At 38.9% G+C, this 17482-nt stretch overlaps 1 protein-coding gene across 1 annotated transcript in view; it reads left to right on the top strand.

Moving 5' to 3' along the window:
- LOC143176942 (uncharacterized) overlaps positions 1 to 17205 on the top strand; it is a 219580-nt gene extending 202375 nt beyond the window's left edge. Inside the window, 3 exon segments of the mRNA XM_076374615.1 lie at positions 12580 to 12677; positions 13830 to 14039; positions 16638 to 17205. Of these exon segments, the coding sequence (XP_076230730.1) occupies positions 14035 to 14039; positions 16638 to 17205 (573 nt within the window). The 5' untranslated portion in view covers positions 12580 to 12677; positions 13830 to 14034.
- Positions 17206 to 17482: the final 277 nt, after the last annotated feature.

Below are 17482 nucleotides of genomic sequence, written 5' to 3'. Positions count from 1 at the left end.
TGCAGTATTTTCGAGAGATTTTCCAAGTATACGCATTTGCTCCGGATTACCACATATTGCCTTAGATTCATAAAAAATACACAATTCAAGATTAAGAAAGGAGGGTCTCCTGAAATTCCCAATATAGGTCCCTTGACAACAGCAGAGCTAGACGATACGCGAATGCATTTAGAACGTCGAGTACAAAGAAATGCATTTGAAAATGGGATTGTAGCCTTAGGGTAAAAATAATCAATTCCAAGGTCAACTCCGCTACGATCGCTAAACCAACTTCTAGATAATCATGAATTACTCAGGATGGGCGGTAGATTAAAAACACAAATACAAATCACCCAGCTATATTGCCATCGAAACACCCATTTGTTGACCTCACAATTAGACATGAGCGCAATAGGTTATTACATGCAGGGTTTCAAGCGGTAATCGCATCGTTACATGAGCGTTACTGGCTTTTGCCCTGTAAGAACCTGTAAATCCCGCCCTCTTTCTCCGCTCTCTTCAGATCCCACAGATTTCCTTCCTTTAACACCGGGCACTTCTTAATTGCTACTGCTCTTACCGCATTACCAACCCACGACTTGCGAGATGTCCAAACCAATCCACTAAATAGATACCAATTAATTCAGCAAATGTCCCAGCACTTCTGGCAACGGTGGCAGAAAGAATGCATACACCACGTGCAACAACGACACAAGTGACAACAGAATTCTATAAATAAAGTTGTTGTCGATACATTAGTTATTATTAAGGAGGACAATTTACCCCCTCTACTATGGAGCTTAGGATAGGTGATGCAACTACACCCCGGCAGGAATGGTATCACCAGGGTAGCAACAATAAGAACCCCGACTGGAACATTCAAACGGCCGATCACGAAACTTTGCATTCTCCCCCTGACTACGTCATCAAAGTCGTCACTAATACACGGTCAAGACAGAATTCAGCAAGAATTAGCGGATCTGTAAATATTATAAACTCATAGTACCCGGATTCTATTGTACATATTCTCAATGCACATGTATATATTCTAGTACGTCAACTATTTAATTACAAGTATGTAGTGTATCTTTGCAATGTACTATATTTTAGTTACCGCGTATAGCACATGTAAAAATATTAGTATTAGGATTCATGATCTGTTGGAGTTTCATACAAAGTATAGTAGAACAAAAGATTGTGGCTGTTCGATCATCAATTATCTCCAGCGTGGATCCCAAAAAGTGTATAAAAGGACGGATCCACGCTGGACGAGACCAGAGTTGTATAAACCTATAAGCACAGCATTACGGCCCCATTCCGTGTAAAATTGGGTGGTCCTTCGACAATAAATTTAGACGGCACGAAGTGCAATAAGTAGGGTCTCGTTCGTACCCTGACATGATCTGATGTATTATATTAAGTAAGATAGATTGTTGAACATGTAGACAGGTTCAAGGAGGGCGGCATGTTAGGACAACAAAGGGGCAACTTTACAATAAGGTAAAATATTTGTAGCCAACATGCGACACATAAGAATTCATTGTAGAAATCAACCATTGTCTATTTTTTCACTTCAGCCCGGGTATCGTAAAGTCGTGTTCTAGAGGGTCCCTTAGAATTTCAGAAATAAGTGTCCTCGAGGATCTTGACTTAACAGAATTCCCCCGATGTTGCCAAACATATGTCCATCATAACGACCAACTTCGTCACCCCCGCTCCAGGGAAATACCGTGTTACGGGTGTACTGGAAGGGGATGATACAGAAGTGATCATCATAGCTAGGAAGAGATGGAAAAACCGCTCCTGAAGCCCCAACTTCTTCGTACATGAAGAGGATGGGAGTGGGCCCAAGGAAAATTAGGAGAAACCCTTGTTAGACAGGTCAGAACAGAATTAGAACGGCACTCGGAGAGACAAGTCAAAACTAGAAAGGCCGTTGGGAGAGTCAATCAGAATTATAATCAGGAATACGTTCAATTAGCAACCAAATTCAATCAAGAACAAGTTCAGAAACAATGCAGAAAACTTCCATCAGGGAGTTCAGTCAGTCAGTCAGTTAGTCATTAGAAGCCTTTGGTCCCAACATTGGGTGGGCCTTCGAGTAGTAAACATTTGGTCCTTCGAGCCGGATGCCATCGTCACAGTCCAAGTGCTTAACAAATACCACTGCTATAAACCAGGCAAATTTTCATGCAGCAGCGAAGGTCACTTGTGGACATGTGTGCTCGCACATGAGCAGAGGTAGCAGGACTTTCCACCGTTGCCAGACCTGCACTTTTCCAGAAAAATTCATCGGCTCCTTACACCCAATCGCGCAATCCATTATACTCGAAAACAAGAGTCCACTATAAATGTGAGAAACTTCAACATTCAGAATTATCGAGAATTTTCACACTCAATTTCGTGACCTCAGTTAAACGAATCGCAATCCAAATTTAGTTATGCAAGCACCACACGATCGTTCGAGGAGAAAACGCGTTGACATTCGAGATCGGGTACACTCCTCGATGATACATGTATTTTACTTATTACATGACTCTTAAACATCAAAAACGAGGCAATGGATACATTAAAATAATGTAAAATTAGCATTGAACTACAAAAAGTTAAATACAAAATTGCTTTTAGAGATAACACTATTTCATAAAATTTACAATTTCAAATAGACATGCACAGTATTTCAAAACGTTCCAAAAAAGTGAAATATTATACATTCAATAATTTCAAAATAATACACAACATTATTTTTACTTTAAAACATAAAGCATCTAAACTTATAATCACATTTTGGACTAATTAATGTATGCTTGCTACGCAGGAAGAAGAATATGTATACAAAGTTTGACAATACTTTATGGAAATATGATGAAATTATTAAAAAAGTTTGAGTATTTAGTACATTTATATGCATAATTAATAAAATTCAAGATACAACGAATATTCAAATTATGTCTACAACAAATAATTTGAAGAAGAAACTGTGATACAAATACTTTGTTACATTACTGTTACTTTTATTCAATGTGCATTTAAAAAGTATACTCTTGTACTTGTATATTTGTGTAATTATAGCACACGAATCGATCTCTGGAAGGAATGTAGATCTAATTAGTCAGTCTCCATCTTTTCGTAACCCATTATCTATACTAATTTGCTGTTCGTAATACAATTAGGAGTAATTCAACAAAACTATGAACAAAATATACAATGCGAAACCCCTTTTGCCCCTATGAAATTTCAAAGATCTTCAGGTATGCAACAATAAATACATAGAAGTACATAAATTTGGATGAAATATGTCTTGTTGTCTAGTGGGATGGCAGAAGAGTAAAAGCAGTCACTTGCTAGGTGTTCTATTCATAATTTTAATTGGTTAGCCATAACCATATCGATGAATACCAAATTAGTATCATATACGAGATAGGAATAAAACAATCACACTAGCACTTCTCAACTTACTTATCCATTGACCTCACATTAATACTGCTGTGAAAACGGACTCATAAAATAATGAAAATAAATCTTTAATACAGAAGAAATAAAAAACAATTAAAACACAATTTTAATTGAAACAGATATAGGAAAAATCAATTTTTTAATGGAATAGTAGATTAGCCAATAGGTCATGCCATATTTTTTTCAGGAATTTTTCAAACAAATTCAATTACGTTAAAGTAAATTCTTATTGAACAAAAGCACATATTTTTCCTATACATATTGACTAACCTGATACATTAAAACAAAGTGAAATCAAACACATTATATCTATTATTAATATGTTTAATGTCATACTTTTTTACATTTCAAAATGTTTATTACATAAAAAACAACTTACCGGTAACGGTTATTTACTTGCTATATTCACTGCTGGATCAAAGTTGAACGTTCAATTATTATTCTGAAATTTAAATACGTAATGTGAGCGTTAACAAGAGAAAACAACTAATAAGCGTGCATTAGTGTAGTATATATAATTTTATCTATCTACTTACAGTAGTACTGTAAATTGTATGAGCGAAAACAATAAAATAGCGCAAAATAACCACAAAACCTACTGACCATGTGTCAGAACACTGGCTCATCTTTAGAGAATCTCTGGTAAGAGTGGTAACCGTGTATCGAAAAATTAAAATCATCGATATTCCCTATTGATGTATTGCTGTTCTATCATCGATGAAAACAGTTCGATTATATCGAAACTATTGATGTTTAAAGATCGATCGTAGCAAAACAAAGGAACATTATTTGGTTCTCTTTTCCAAAAATGGTTTTTGGCATCACTTAACACAGACTAAAAAATCTCATTTCATGTCCCATTTGTACTTATAATATGCATAACATTTGACGTCGTTTGCGTATTATAAACAAAATATTATTCATATTAGTGTGTACTGTATTCATTATTATGTATTATATGTTTATATATTGTTGTTGAGTTGTTATACCTGCTATGGGAGTTAAGTTGCTAGTCCTCATCCCTTTTCAGTTGTTCTTTCCGCACTTTCGACCATTTGTAAAAATGTGCCTAATGTCGTTGGGTTCATCACAGTTTTTTATTGTACACCTAACCCTCTATTTACGCGGTACCCCCTTTCCGCGAGTTTCTTATTTACGCGTTATTTAAATCATAATGGTATTTACGTAGTAGTGTTTACAGGCGATATCAGTTTACGCGATCGAAAATTAATGACGCTAAGTAAAATTTACTTTTGTTTTTGAATCTGGTATTGTTATTATGTTTTTGTTAAGCTATGTGAAATAAATATGTATTTGTAAAATTTGAAGGAATTATGGACGTGTTCAGAAATCACAGTTAATTTGTTGTTTATTAAAAATATAATGCTAGTGTACGGCCGAGGTGTTGTATACAAAAAAGGGTAGCGCGTGTTCGATCGCGTTTATATACATGCGCTCAGCCGAACATTCTCGAAGTTACATATTTAAACGATTTCGTTTTACCCGTCAGCTGTTTAACTGCTAGGTTAATGACCGCAAGGTGAAATGCCTATCCTAGTGCGTGTTTACGTCCTTGCGGCGTCGCGAGTTTGTTCACACGGCTTCTTTGTATTTGTCCGCCTTTTTGTTGTCAGCTGTTTAGCTGACAGGTTAACGATCGCTACAAAGTTATATCAGTCTTTCTTTCCAATACTTTGTTTTTTCTTCTACTGACATCCTGTAGGTATGCGATTTTCATTCGCGTAAAACGAAAACCTGTTATTATAGCTGGTAACTTTAATAGTAAGTCCTCAGCGTGGGGCGCTTCTAAATATGATAAAAGATGTTTCTGTACTGTAGCGACTTCGTCGCTACCACGTTTCCGATTGATTTGTCCATCCGCGGTTCTCTATCTCGGACCGGGTATATAACCCCGGTGGAACAGAGGAACGCGGCGGACGGTATTTAAGCATTTTTGGAGCATTCGGCGCACGCATACGACAGTAGCCAAACAACATTCGACTTTCAACTTTAACAGTAAAAAAACGACATCTCGAAATTCCACTATTAACTGGAGCAGCTAACCGCCGACGCGTTACTCCGAAAAACTGCATCGTACAGCCGGGTTGTGTAAAAATATTAATAAATACGAGATTTGATACTTCCGCGAATACAAAACGTGTGTGTGGATTGTGTTTTATTACCTCCTCATAACCTACACTCCACCTCCACAGTACTATTTGAACTATATATACAGCTAAATTTTTTTTATTTTCTGGTCAACTAAAAATGTCCTATTAGTGACTACACTGCTACGCCCTTAAAAGGGCACGGAATATTTAACGCTTACCACATGCAAATAAGTAAATAAATTCTGGACCGATATTTGCTGCTACTGCGGTGCTGGATTGGATGATGCCGCCCATGTCATTTTTGAATGACCTAAGTACGATTAAGCTAAGACCCTGGCAAAACATTCGTATGGGAAGAATAACTGGGAACAGAGAAAAATGGATAACGTTTAAAAAGAACAAAGGTTTTGCGAGATTTATGATATGCTCAACGTATGATGAAAAGTTATAAAACAATTAAACATTATATATACATATAAGAAGTGACCGGGGTCCAGGTGTATTCAGCGCGTAGTTGCGGCTCTGCATAGTTGTGGCCGGCGAGCGATTGTCGTGTGGGAGGTTCCTCTTCAGAAATGTCTGTAGAATCCGATGGCGCATAGCAAATTCGTGCTAGCCAAACCACCTTTCGTAGAAATGTAACAGAAGTGCATACAAAGTACGCGCATCTACCCTTTTTTAAACTTTGATCACCGTTTACAAACATTTAATGATATGCAAAATTCAAAATTTTTGGTTTTCTGGAAAATTCGACCGTTTTTACAAAAACCTAGTTTTTCGAAAACTGGATGTGATTGTCATGAAAAGCCGCGTACCGAAAAGTCACTTCAGGATTTACAACCTCGAATAGAATCGAAAATTCAGGGTTGGGTCTACCTCCAAGGGTTCTTCTTTCATAAAATAGACCATAGTCATTTTGCTAAAACCTCTAGAAATATTCTGTGTTTCTATTTAAAATGTAGAATTTTATAAAATAAATGGTTCTTGAAAAGCAATATTGTATTTCATTTTGTGTTGTTCAATTCTAATTTTAATGTCTCCATCGTCTCTTCTTTGATGTTTTGAAACCACGAAATAAGTAAAATGCATGCGCAGTATTCTCGCGATTGGTACCCGAAGATCGGGACTACAACAAAATACTAATCGTGCAGTGTTGTTGATTCAAAGTCGACATAAGATCCAAGCCGACCTTGTTTGCCCTTTATAAAGAAGGACGACGCGAATGAAAGAGCAATATGTCCGACTTTCGGAACAATCAAAAGAAACAAATGAATGAGGGAATATTAATACAATGTTAAACTTTCTTATTTTTCACGTTTACTAATTGAAACTTTTACCGATTAAGGGTCACCATACTTTGAAGCTAGTTTAGCGTTGAACTCCTCCGTTGCGGATGACAAATGGTGGTCGCGACACGTTACCTTATCCCGAGAGCATAATCCGAGCTGAGTAATGGCCAAACATTGTCAATGGCGAAACACTGTTGTTGCTCACGAAATTCACGAGCACGGGAGTGGCGATCTTCCTCGGCACGACGTCGAACCAAAATCCACCCTCAGGTGTCATTTGGAGTCTCTTCTTACTCAACTTCATCGGTATTGGTGTTCTTTCATTCGTCTCCGAGGGGCTGCTGTCTCAGTGCAGTGGTACAGGGTTGGCGATCCCAGGGGCATAACCCGAGCTGAGCCATGGACAATCAAGCCAAGGCAGAGACGAGCTGTCTAAATATGGGAGATAGTGAGTTTCACTCTTTATCCTAGTGGTCTCACCAGTAGACCGTGAGGGACTAGTATCTTGGCGGCCGGTGCCCAGCGTTTATGAGGATGCTCCGGCCGTTTGGTGTTGAACTCGAGGAGGCAGTGGTTTAAAGCTCGCATGCTGGGTTGGGGTCCTCTTTTCCCGGGTCCCGGAGGGTAAGCAACGCCCCAACTGCTTCTCTACTATCCGGTTGATAGTAGAGCTTTGGAAAGTGAGCTCGGAATTAGCAACAGCCCACCTCCACGGGACTCGTCACGCCCAAGAGGCAACGCTGGTAAGACTTCGGTCCCGGCTTATTGAGCCTAAACTCAATTCCTTGCCGTGGGGGCCGTCTGGTGAAGCCCTCTGGGATACACCGGACGTTAAACTATGGGGCCTCTGTCGGCTATTGGAGTGCGTCTGGTGTTGCGAGCGAATAGGAGTGTTGAAGCACTGGGTGTTGGAGAGGTAATTTACATCTACCTTAACTAGAATACTTTTGGTTGAAGAAGCTTCATTGGAGATCAGATGAAGTATTGGAATTTGCTGAAAAAATAACACAATCAAGTATACCACAGAATACCATCGAATCAATTACAGTCAGGTAATCTAGAAAATCATCAGATAGCCTTATATTTAGATTTGCGTTTATTTGACCGCAAATATAGCATCTGGAACTGTAAATGAATTGACAGTAATAAAGTCATTATTCTGTTATTAGGTGTATCAGTTTTAAGCTGTACCTGTAGGAGTAAAATAATTTTAAATGGCAATCGCGACTGTTAGGAGTGATCGACGGTTAAATTTATAAACAGCAATTATGTGCTTTTGCGTGACCTCTCTTTTTGCCTCTCTCATGTTTTTATGAATCGGTGGTTCGGCGACAGTAACGGCGAGTGTCGCATATTCAGGACATCAACAAGTGAGTGAGAGAGAGAGTGTTAGAAAATGAGTGCGATAGAATGTAAGTACGATAACCCCTGCGTGTGTGAATGAATGTATGTGTGAGGACTGACCAAAATAAAAGAAACGGAACAGGTCAGGGGAGTGTCAGTTTTAAAGAGCCCGATTTAAGAAAGAGAAAGAGCATTGTAACGATTACTGACTAAATAAAGTACTTAGTTAATCACTGCAATACGCTTCATTTTAGAAATCCCACATATCGGTTTTCGTACCGCTTCTGTATCAATTTTAAAAGTGTTATTTTTCGGTTTCGAAAAAAATGCAGAAACGGAATATAGAATCGAAATGTAGAACTGCAAGGTAGAATTGAAATATAGAACCAACGCGTAGAATCAAAACGCAGAATCGAAAAATAACAGTTATAAAACTTTAAAAAGTGCACCAAACAAAAGTTGTGTTCATATTATGAAGTTTTTTAAATGACCATGAATATTTCGCTTTTCGATTCCAGTGTTGTACAAATCGAGAATATATTCCACTTTTAAAAATCTGTATAAATATATTTAACAATAAACACAAGGTAAAACTATTGTGGGATGAATGGTTTGTTGTGCGTGTGTGCGTAAGGGCGATCAGGTCGTATTGCGACGGACCGGCGCCGGGATGTTTGGAAAATAGTGTGACTGCGTTTAGAAAATCTTGAGTGGCTGAAAGAATGCGAGGAAGAGTGTCTGGAACCGAGCAACTGGACCGTGAGAAAAGCGTGTACGTGACTGCGTGAATTTTGACTATGGACGAAAGATGCGAGTGAGAAGGGTGCAAGCGTGAGAAAGACAGAGCGAATAGGGGTGTGTGTTAAAAGCGAGTGGGAATGCGTGCGCGAGTGACATTTTATGCGTGATATTCGAGCGAGACTTTTGAGCGAGACGTTAGTGCGAGACTTTGCGTAATCAGCGAACGAGCGTGTAGTAATCTGTAAACATCTTACGACTTGTACGGGATATATCCTACATATAACGCTACATAACGAATAACAATAACAATGAAATTACTCAATAACAGTAGAATAACAAGGTAATAATACAACAAGATAATGTAAGATGGCAAGAGAAAATTCGGCGGAACGAGTTTTCAATTTTGTAGAAGCGATTCTTTGGGTAACGGGAGAGGTTGATTCTCCAATAACACTTTCGTTGGTTATAATACTAAATATATTGTGACTGATATTGATAAAGTATATTTAACAAAACGAGATTCCACATTATACGATCGACCATACGACCATGCGACGACTCACAAGAACGCGTATCATCCCCGAATAATAAGTGAATAATGAAACAAAACGCGGGGCGAACGCATCCCAGACGGTGTTCCCTTGTTTATCAAAAACGCGGGAGCGAACGCGTGCCCACTGCCGCGGTTTACATGAACGCTTCAACACTTTGCACCTCTTACAATAACAAATAACAAAATTTCCCCGAACGCGCACACAAAGTGTCACGGAAAAGCACGGACCGAGCTAGCGCGGATTCAAACGATGATCTCGGTAGAGCAAAACCCAACTGTTCGATGCACGATACTCCCGATCGATCGCGCGAGCATAACAACCTCATGGAAGTTATGTGTCGAGAGGGTGGGATGGCAACTTGTTGCCATCAAAATCCTTACAGAAGCTTGTCCTCTAAGCCCGCTAGAGACCGAATGTGACTCAGCCTCCTCGTGGTCCCCGCTGGTAACGTCCTGGACGGTAATATTCCGTTTTGGCGGATATTACCGGACAGAGCAGCTAAATGAGTCGCGTCCCACGAGGGATGGTCTTCTCTTCTAATGATCGTACGGGTGAAGGAGAGGTTATTCCAAGGACAGGCGTTGTACAGGCGCCGGCTGTACGATGCTCTTCTGGCTTTGGGTTCAGCCAAGAGAGTTATAAAGGCCAAACGCCATCTAAGCCTGTCGTTATGCCGATGTGAGATTACTCCCCGAGGTGCGGCATACTCGAAAGAGCGACATTTCCGACTGTTCGATGCACGATTTCCGCGAACTTTTTAAAAAGCTGTGCCTACTATGTACATATCGCGTAGGTTGCGAGGAAAAATCGCGCAAGAACGTCCCATGGGAAAAGAGCTAAAAATCCGAACTTTCTCATTTCGTCCGGAAAAGTCCTAGCCCGCAGGAGCCTGCCTGCCAAATATGTAAGATCACCGCTGCCAGACTCGCCAGAACCTTGGACACTCTGGAAATGGAGAATAAATAGAAGAGAAAGCTAGGAATGAATGCAGGACTGGCACCGACTAAGTCGCTACATATGTATATAATAATACATAATGATACTCAATTATGAAGTACATGATAAATAAATAAATATTAAATATTGTTACTTATATGTTATATACATGTAGGGATCCGCTTATTCGCCCGAGTCTTCCTAAAGGATCTCCCGGGAATAAGGAACCCCGACGTTAGGATAAAATAATGAGAAATCGATAGAAAACACTAACAATGTATTAACAAGTATAATCAGTTACAGACGTGTACGTTCTTTCGAAGCTGATTGACTGACGCAGATTGACTCTCCCTCGTATACCGCCCTACTCCTAATCCTCGTCGCCCTTTTGATTATTTATCTTTAGGCCGTCGCATACATCGCACTCTCCCACTTCACTCCCCATATACACGTATAACAATTTTAATTTTAGACGAACGTGGTTACATCGGAATTCGGCATTCCATAATTGACTGATACCATGAACGTGCCGCTCGATCTTTCGTTATTTCTGAACCGGAAGCTGTTCTTAACCGAATCTTCTTGAACATTCTTCTATATTCCAGGCCATTCTCGCAATTTCCCTTTGCAACAGTTTTCTTTTCGAACTTGCCGCTCTCGAGCATCGATGCGGCACTTCATGGTCATCAGTCATCTACATTTCATTCATAGTTGCCATTTTCACACTACGTTCACGCTACGTTCATACTTATTCATATTGACACTTGCTTTTCTTACATTACGTCACCTTCACACCTATCTTCTTACAATACTGAACTTTTTCAGATTTTTTAGATTGAGGGAATACAGTAAAAAAAAATAAAAACCGATAATTTTTACATTATCGGCCGCATTATGCATATTAGCATATTCATATTTTTACAGATATTGTAATTTATTATAGTTGTTAACTTGTAGATTTTTTCAGACTCTTTGGAAGAGTGTATTATACTTAATAATGTTATAAATCAATATTTCATTGCTTTCCGCGGAACAGGATTATCATCGTACTACAGCAGTTATTAAATAGCTATTATATGGAGTTTGAAACACCCTTTTATATAATACATATATCAATTGGAAGAAATCGTTTATATTTTTGAGCACTATTTTCTACATATTTGCATGTATGAAGAACGCTTAATATCTATTGAAGGACATAAGGAAATTAAAAAAATTTTTCATTATTTTCAAGAAATATCTATTTAGTTCCAACGAATACCAATTGTACTGTTTTCAGCAGATTTTCCCTAAAATTATTTAAGAATCACACCTGTTTACAGAAGGTTTAACGAATGATCTTAATAGTATTTCTTATGCTTAATTTGATTGCGGAATCCGCTTTTCTCCACCGCCCACAGTTTCTGAGAAAATCAATTATAAGGAATACTCAATTTTTCGACTTTGATCATTTGCTGTACCTTAATTATGAAAATTTGTCAAACTTTTTGTGCACAGTATTATTCTATAGACCTTCCTGAATACAATGATGTAAATTTTAATAGCATTATAAACATTTAAACATGTTTAAACAATGCTGAAAAGCAAACAAATTAATAGTATAACTACGGAGGTTCTAGACCACTTTGTAGGTGGTCCAGAATTTCCGTAGCTTTTCGTCGACAAAATTCGCAGGAAGGTTCTGCATCACTTTTCTGTGGTTCAGAACTCCCTTAGCTTTTGGTCGACAAAATTCACAATAAGGAGGCAAGATATGTGCCGGACGTGCGGGGTAGGGGGAATGTGTGATGTTCCGGAAGTGTTCCGGGTGTTTCCGGACTGTACCTTGTATGTTTCGCGCAAATATGTTTAACTCTCAATTGAAAAGAAAATGTATTAAGGAACTTTTTTCAACAGATTTTGGAAGGTAGATGTCTACTCTATCGCACGCTGAAATTATATTTTCTCCTAGATGCTTAGTTTTGAAAATAAATTTGAATAGTATAGCTACGGAGGTTCTAGACCAATTTATAGGTGGTCCAGAACCTCCGTAGCTTTTCGCCGACAAAATATGCTAGGTAGATTCTAGACTATTTTTCTGTGGCTCAGAAGCTCCTTAGCTTTTCGTCGACAAAATTCGCGATAAAGAGGGATGGCATGCGTAATATATCGAGTGCTTTGGATGTGCAGAGCGATGTACCGGGTATTCGGGAGGTATACCGGGTGTTGGAGAAGGATGGAGCGATGTACCGGGTATCGGCGAGGGACGGAGAGGTGTCGGAGAAGAGGTAAGAAAAAGTAAAATAATTTAAAATAATAAGATTGCTGCGGATAAAATAATTGGTTACGCCCTTGCTTTTCGCGTGCGGCCGAAGGATGCACGCCTCGCCGTTATCGCGGTCACGCGTCAGCTCGTTATCGCTTGCGATACGCAATACTTTTCTCAGTGACGTAATTATTAAATAATTTTCGCCGGCACGAAACACGTCGAGACACGCGCGTTTACCCAGTGGCGTAGTCGGCGAGATTTTTGTCCTGGAATATTCGGCGTCAAAATATTTTTTAGGTGAGACGCCGGATTCGCGAGTTTTTTACGATGCTACGGGATGCGGTTTGCGCGATTCTTGTTGCAGCGAAGAGGATGCGGTTTTTTCCCGGAGAACAATGTAGCTCCGGAAAACGCGGTCTAATTAGTTACAGTTTCGATAATGTGTTCTAGTTTCGATAAGTTTTGCGGTGTTGGTGCGAGATGAATATAGATTCGTTGCCATTGTTACATGCGGCGCACGCGCATGTACTCGAAACGCTACCGGATACGTGTATGTATTGCTGTTATGCGAATGGGAAGTGTAAAATACGATACTGTCGTAGTGTGGTAATTGAGCAAAGTGATTACCGGTAAACGTAACGCGCGCGCGACATTGTAGAGTCAGAAAATGAACCCTAACTGGATCTTAGAATGTTATGTGGATTCGGAGATACGCTACTACGGACCCTTTCATTAGATCACAAATATTACGGAATAATAAAGGAGGCTAATAAAAAGGTTGTGTCAAGGAAATCGAGAAATCATTCAAGTAAATTGAAGGGGACATTTCTGTATTCTTACGCTCCTGCACCCAAAAAACGATGCCATTCTAACTGCAATTCTCGCACGGGACACATCACGCTTTTACATTTGTACCAGCGTCGTAAGAGCGGAGTCATTCGTAGCGTTTGAAATATAACGCTACATTTTTGAGTTTGTCTAGCTTATTTATACATGGACTAAGCATTAAAAAACAGTAAGTAAATATTCGAAAAGTTTACTCTTGGATGTTGGAGATAAAACAAAAAAAGAAATTTTTCGTTCGGTGGAAAATAACATTTAATATGTATAATAATGATTTATCGAATAAAAATCGTATGTTAATATATGTTCGATTCGACCATCGTTTCAGCGGCTGTTTCAACTAGCGCGCGTGCTAATCGGCCGGTGCCAACATCGGTGCAACGGCAGGTGAGCGGCTATTCTACGATTTTGGTCGAGAAGCACTCGCTCAACTCTTCGAGGGACTTTCCTCGACTGTGCAGTACTGTGTTTCGTATGGAATTTTTCTCTACACAGCATAACCCCGGGTCGGTGTCTCAAACCGAATAGCCCTTATGTGGTAAGCCCAGCAAGTTGGGTTTGGATACACACATACGTCTCCGTACGTTATACTTGTACGACTCTCGCATCAACTCTCTGAATCGTAAAGCTTATCCCGAGCGGAGATTTTTTCGTATACAAGGTGGGGCAATAACTCTTAGCACCTTAGATATCTTCGAAATTATAAGTTTCACAGAAATATTTGCTGAAATAAAATTGCATAGTACGAAGGGGGTCATCATTATTGCCCTACCCTGTATATGGCAAAGACCAAACGCGATAAAGGAGCGAAACGAACAAACTGTTCGAATGAAATATAATATATAGCCTTCTTTCAGATTGGAATTGATTACGTCTATTGCAATTTGTTGTCGTGTCCGGGCTTTCATCGAAAGTATTCGCGGTTTTAAATTTCTACGTTGTGTGAATTGTTGCACTGAATTTTCGTCCATGAATCTAATCGGTCTAATCGGATCACTTTGTGTGACTATGGTATTATGAGCGAAAGATATTTCTGCCTGTTCCTGTCTGAGATATTCCTCTCCTAGTAAACCGTCATTTAATGGAAAAGTTTATTTTACGACATCAAATCTAACCAGTATATTTTGCAAGATTACTGTTGCGCTTCCTATTGTTTTTATTTCTTACGGTGTTATGCCACTAAGTGGAGCCGAATCATCTACTGAAACCGTCGCATCTTCGTACAGTGAATTTAATTTTATTATATTTATTTCCGCGTTTCGCAAATCGCGTTTCATCTCTACGGTAAATGATGTTCATTCTCTTCTAGAAATTTTATTGTCGGTTGAGGCTGTATTTTTCTGAAGCTCGCCGTCGCGTTTACACGTTGAGCGTTTTGAGAGTTTAAGGTTCGAATTTATCTGGATTAATTTGACCACATGTGGAGAAAATGATCGTGATTTTGAAGGAGATGGCTGATTTTTAAATGGTACATTAGATAGTTTGATTCTATAAGGAGAGTGCGATCGAAATCTGCATTACAATGACAGTGAGGTTGTATGGGATGGTAATTTTGAGAGCAACAAAAATGGTGATATTGCGAATATCTGGATGTTCGGTGTAGACTTGGTGTTCTGGAACGGTTTTTATCTTCTACTGGATAATTTAGAAATTCTTGATTTTGATATTGAAATTGGTACGGATGGAAAGATTGATATGGGGTGCTAGAATATTCGCGGTAACTGTTTGCTCTATAGTTTTCTCGTGGTTGATAACTACGTATGTGATCCGAATTAAAATCTGTTTTATTTGATTCGTAAGAAGGTATAATGCTTCATCTCATCCTGTCTTCTACTTTGATGGCAGTTTCTAATGCTTTTTATAACATATCTATTACAGATCTTTTGTTTTTACTGCTCTCGCTAATTCGTCGGTTAAACCTTTAATAAACGCGTTAATAGCGTAAATCATAAATACTATCTCTTGTGTCTTTATGTAGTTTTGTTAAAACTGAACGGATAAAAGATCCTTCTGATGTTTGCGGAAGACAATATGCACTATTTTGAATGTGTGTCAGAAAATCTTTAAGTGGTACATTATTTTTATCGAAAAACGGTATGCTAGCGATGGCTTGTTGGGTTGCAAAACTTTCGACAAATGTTGCAGTTATTTGTTCAGAATAAGAGTTACTTGGTGCATTCGCGCTCGAAGCAGCGTTATGTATTGCATGACACATACTGGCAGAAATTAAGTAAATGAAGATACACAAAGTGATAAAGATACAATACAATAATGCGAAATCATAATACGATGTGAAAGGTACAGGGGCTGTCCGAGCAGTTTACAATTGCAATGGTTATTATTAGCGTATCTTCATTGCAATCATCGTTTTTCTAAAAGTGCAGAGTTGCAAATTTGAGATGTTGATGCGAGACGAATGTAGATTCGTTGCCATATAAAAGATACAGGAGCTGTCCGAGCAGTTTACAGTTGGAATGGTTATTATCAGCGTCGCTTCGTTGCAATCGTTCGCAATTGCAAAGTCATTCAAATTCAGCATTCAAAATTATTCCGTGGCAGACCAGCAAATCATTCCGCACTTTTGTTCTCTTCTTCATCGACAGTCGAGTCAATTAAAATTATATTGTGTATTTCGCGAATTGTCGATCAGTGTATAGACGATACTTTTTTCTGCGAATAGTCGGTTGCTTTCTTTTCCAATATGGGTGTAAAAATTATACAACAAGTGCTATGTCTTTTGAAACGAACGGTAACGTTTGTACGAACTGTAAAAGAATATCGCGATTGGCATAAGTGTTGTATCGAATGTTTGAATCAATGTCGTGAATATATGATTATTATGAAAAGGAACATGCATCTGGGTACTAAAGCTCATTTAATATCACTCATGTGTCGTATGAAAAGTTTAAATGTACATTTGAATAAACGCGCCTCGCATACCGGCGGTAATCTATACGATAGAAATCAAGGTGCCAGAGCATCGTCGCTCGTTTGGGAAGATCTTGAATCGACATTTGAAAAACGCGTCATGACCGATGTCGTTATAAATATTTCGCATATAGAACCACGACAGTTTTTACAAGACGCAAAACGATTCGTGAGCAGACATATCAACGAATTTGTGTAACTGGTACAGGAACGATGTCATGGAGCCGATAGTAACATCACTGGAAGAATTTCAAGAACGGGATAGTGGATGGGCCTTAAAGGAGATATCGCGGTTGTTGGTCAACTGTAACAAGTACGAATCGATTCGAGCTGGCTGTACTTTACCGTTACCAGTAGCAGTACGATCAAAGACGGCTGTTGTCAATATCAATTCTAAAGAGAACGATTGCTTCTATCGAGCGATCGTGGCATGTCTATACCCAGCGAAATAGCATTCGACGCGAATATCATCCTATCGTCACTACAAAGACGTTGTACATCGAACTGCGAGGTTTGAAATCCCTATATCATTCAAAGATATTCGTAAATTTGCAAAAGTCAATAAAGTATCTATAAATATATTTGAATGGAAACGTACTGAGCTTCAGCCGATTCAAATAACAGCGAATAAGCATCGAAAACATGCCAACCTGCTGTTCGTTCAAGACAGACAGAATCCATGGAGGAATCATTTCGCAGCCATAACAAATTTATCGAAGTTGATTTCATCACAGTTGCCTAATAAATACCGTCGAAAGTATATTTGCGATCGGTAAGTAGCATTATATTCTTTTTTCAACTTTTACTAAAAGTTGATGCATTTTTTTTCATTATATAGATGTCTACAATACTTTTTTATCGAGGAGAAATTGAAGGCACACATCGATGAGTGCTCTTGAATGAATCAGTGTGCTATAACACTTCCGACAAACGGGAGCAAATGGTTGCGGTTTAAGAATTACACACACAAGGAGTGGGTGCCGTTCGTTATTTATGCTGACTTGGAAAGTCTGCTAGAGGAAAACGAAGGCCGTTCTCATGGAGCAAGGTTAT

The sequence above is a fragment of the Nomia melanderi genome, chromosome 2 (assembly GCF_051020985.1).
Source record: "Nomia melanderi isolate GNS246 chromosome 2, iyNomMela1, whole genome shotgun sequence".
NCBI classification, from domain to species: domain Eukaryota; kingdom Metazoa; phylum Arthropoda; class Insecta; order Hymenoptera; family Halictidae; genus Nomia; species Nomia melanderi.
The sequence above is the reverse complement of the archived record's forward strand: the minus strand, read 5'-3'. Positions and strand labels throughout refer to the sequence as shown.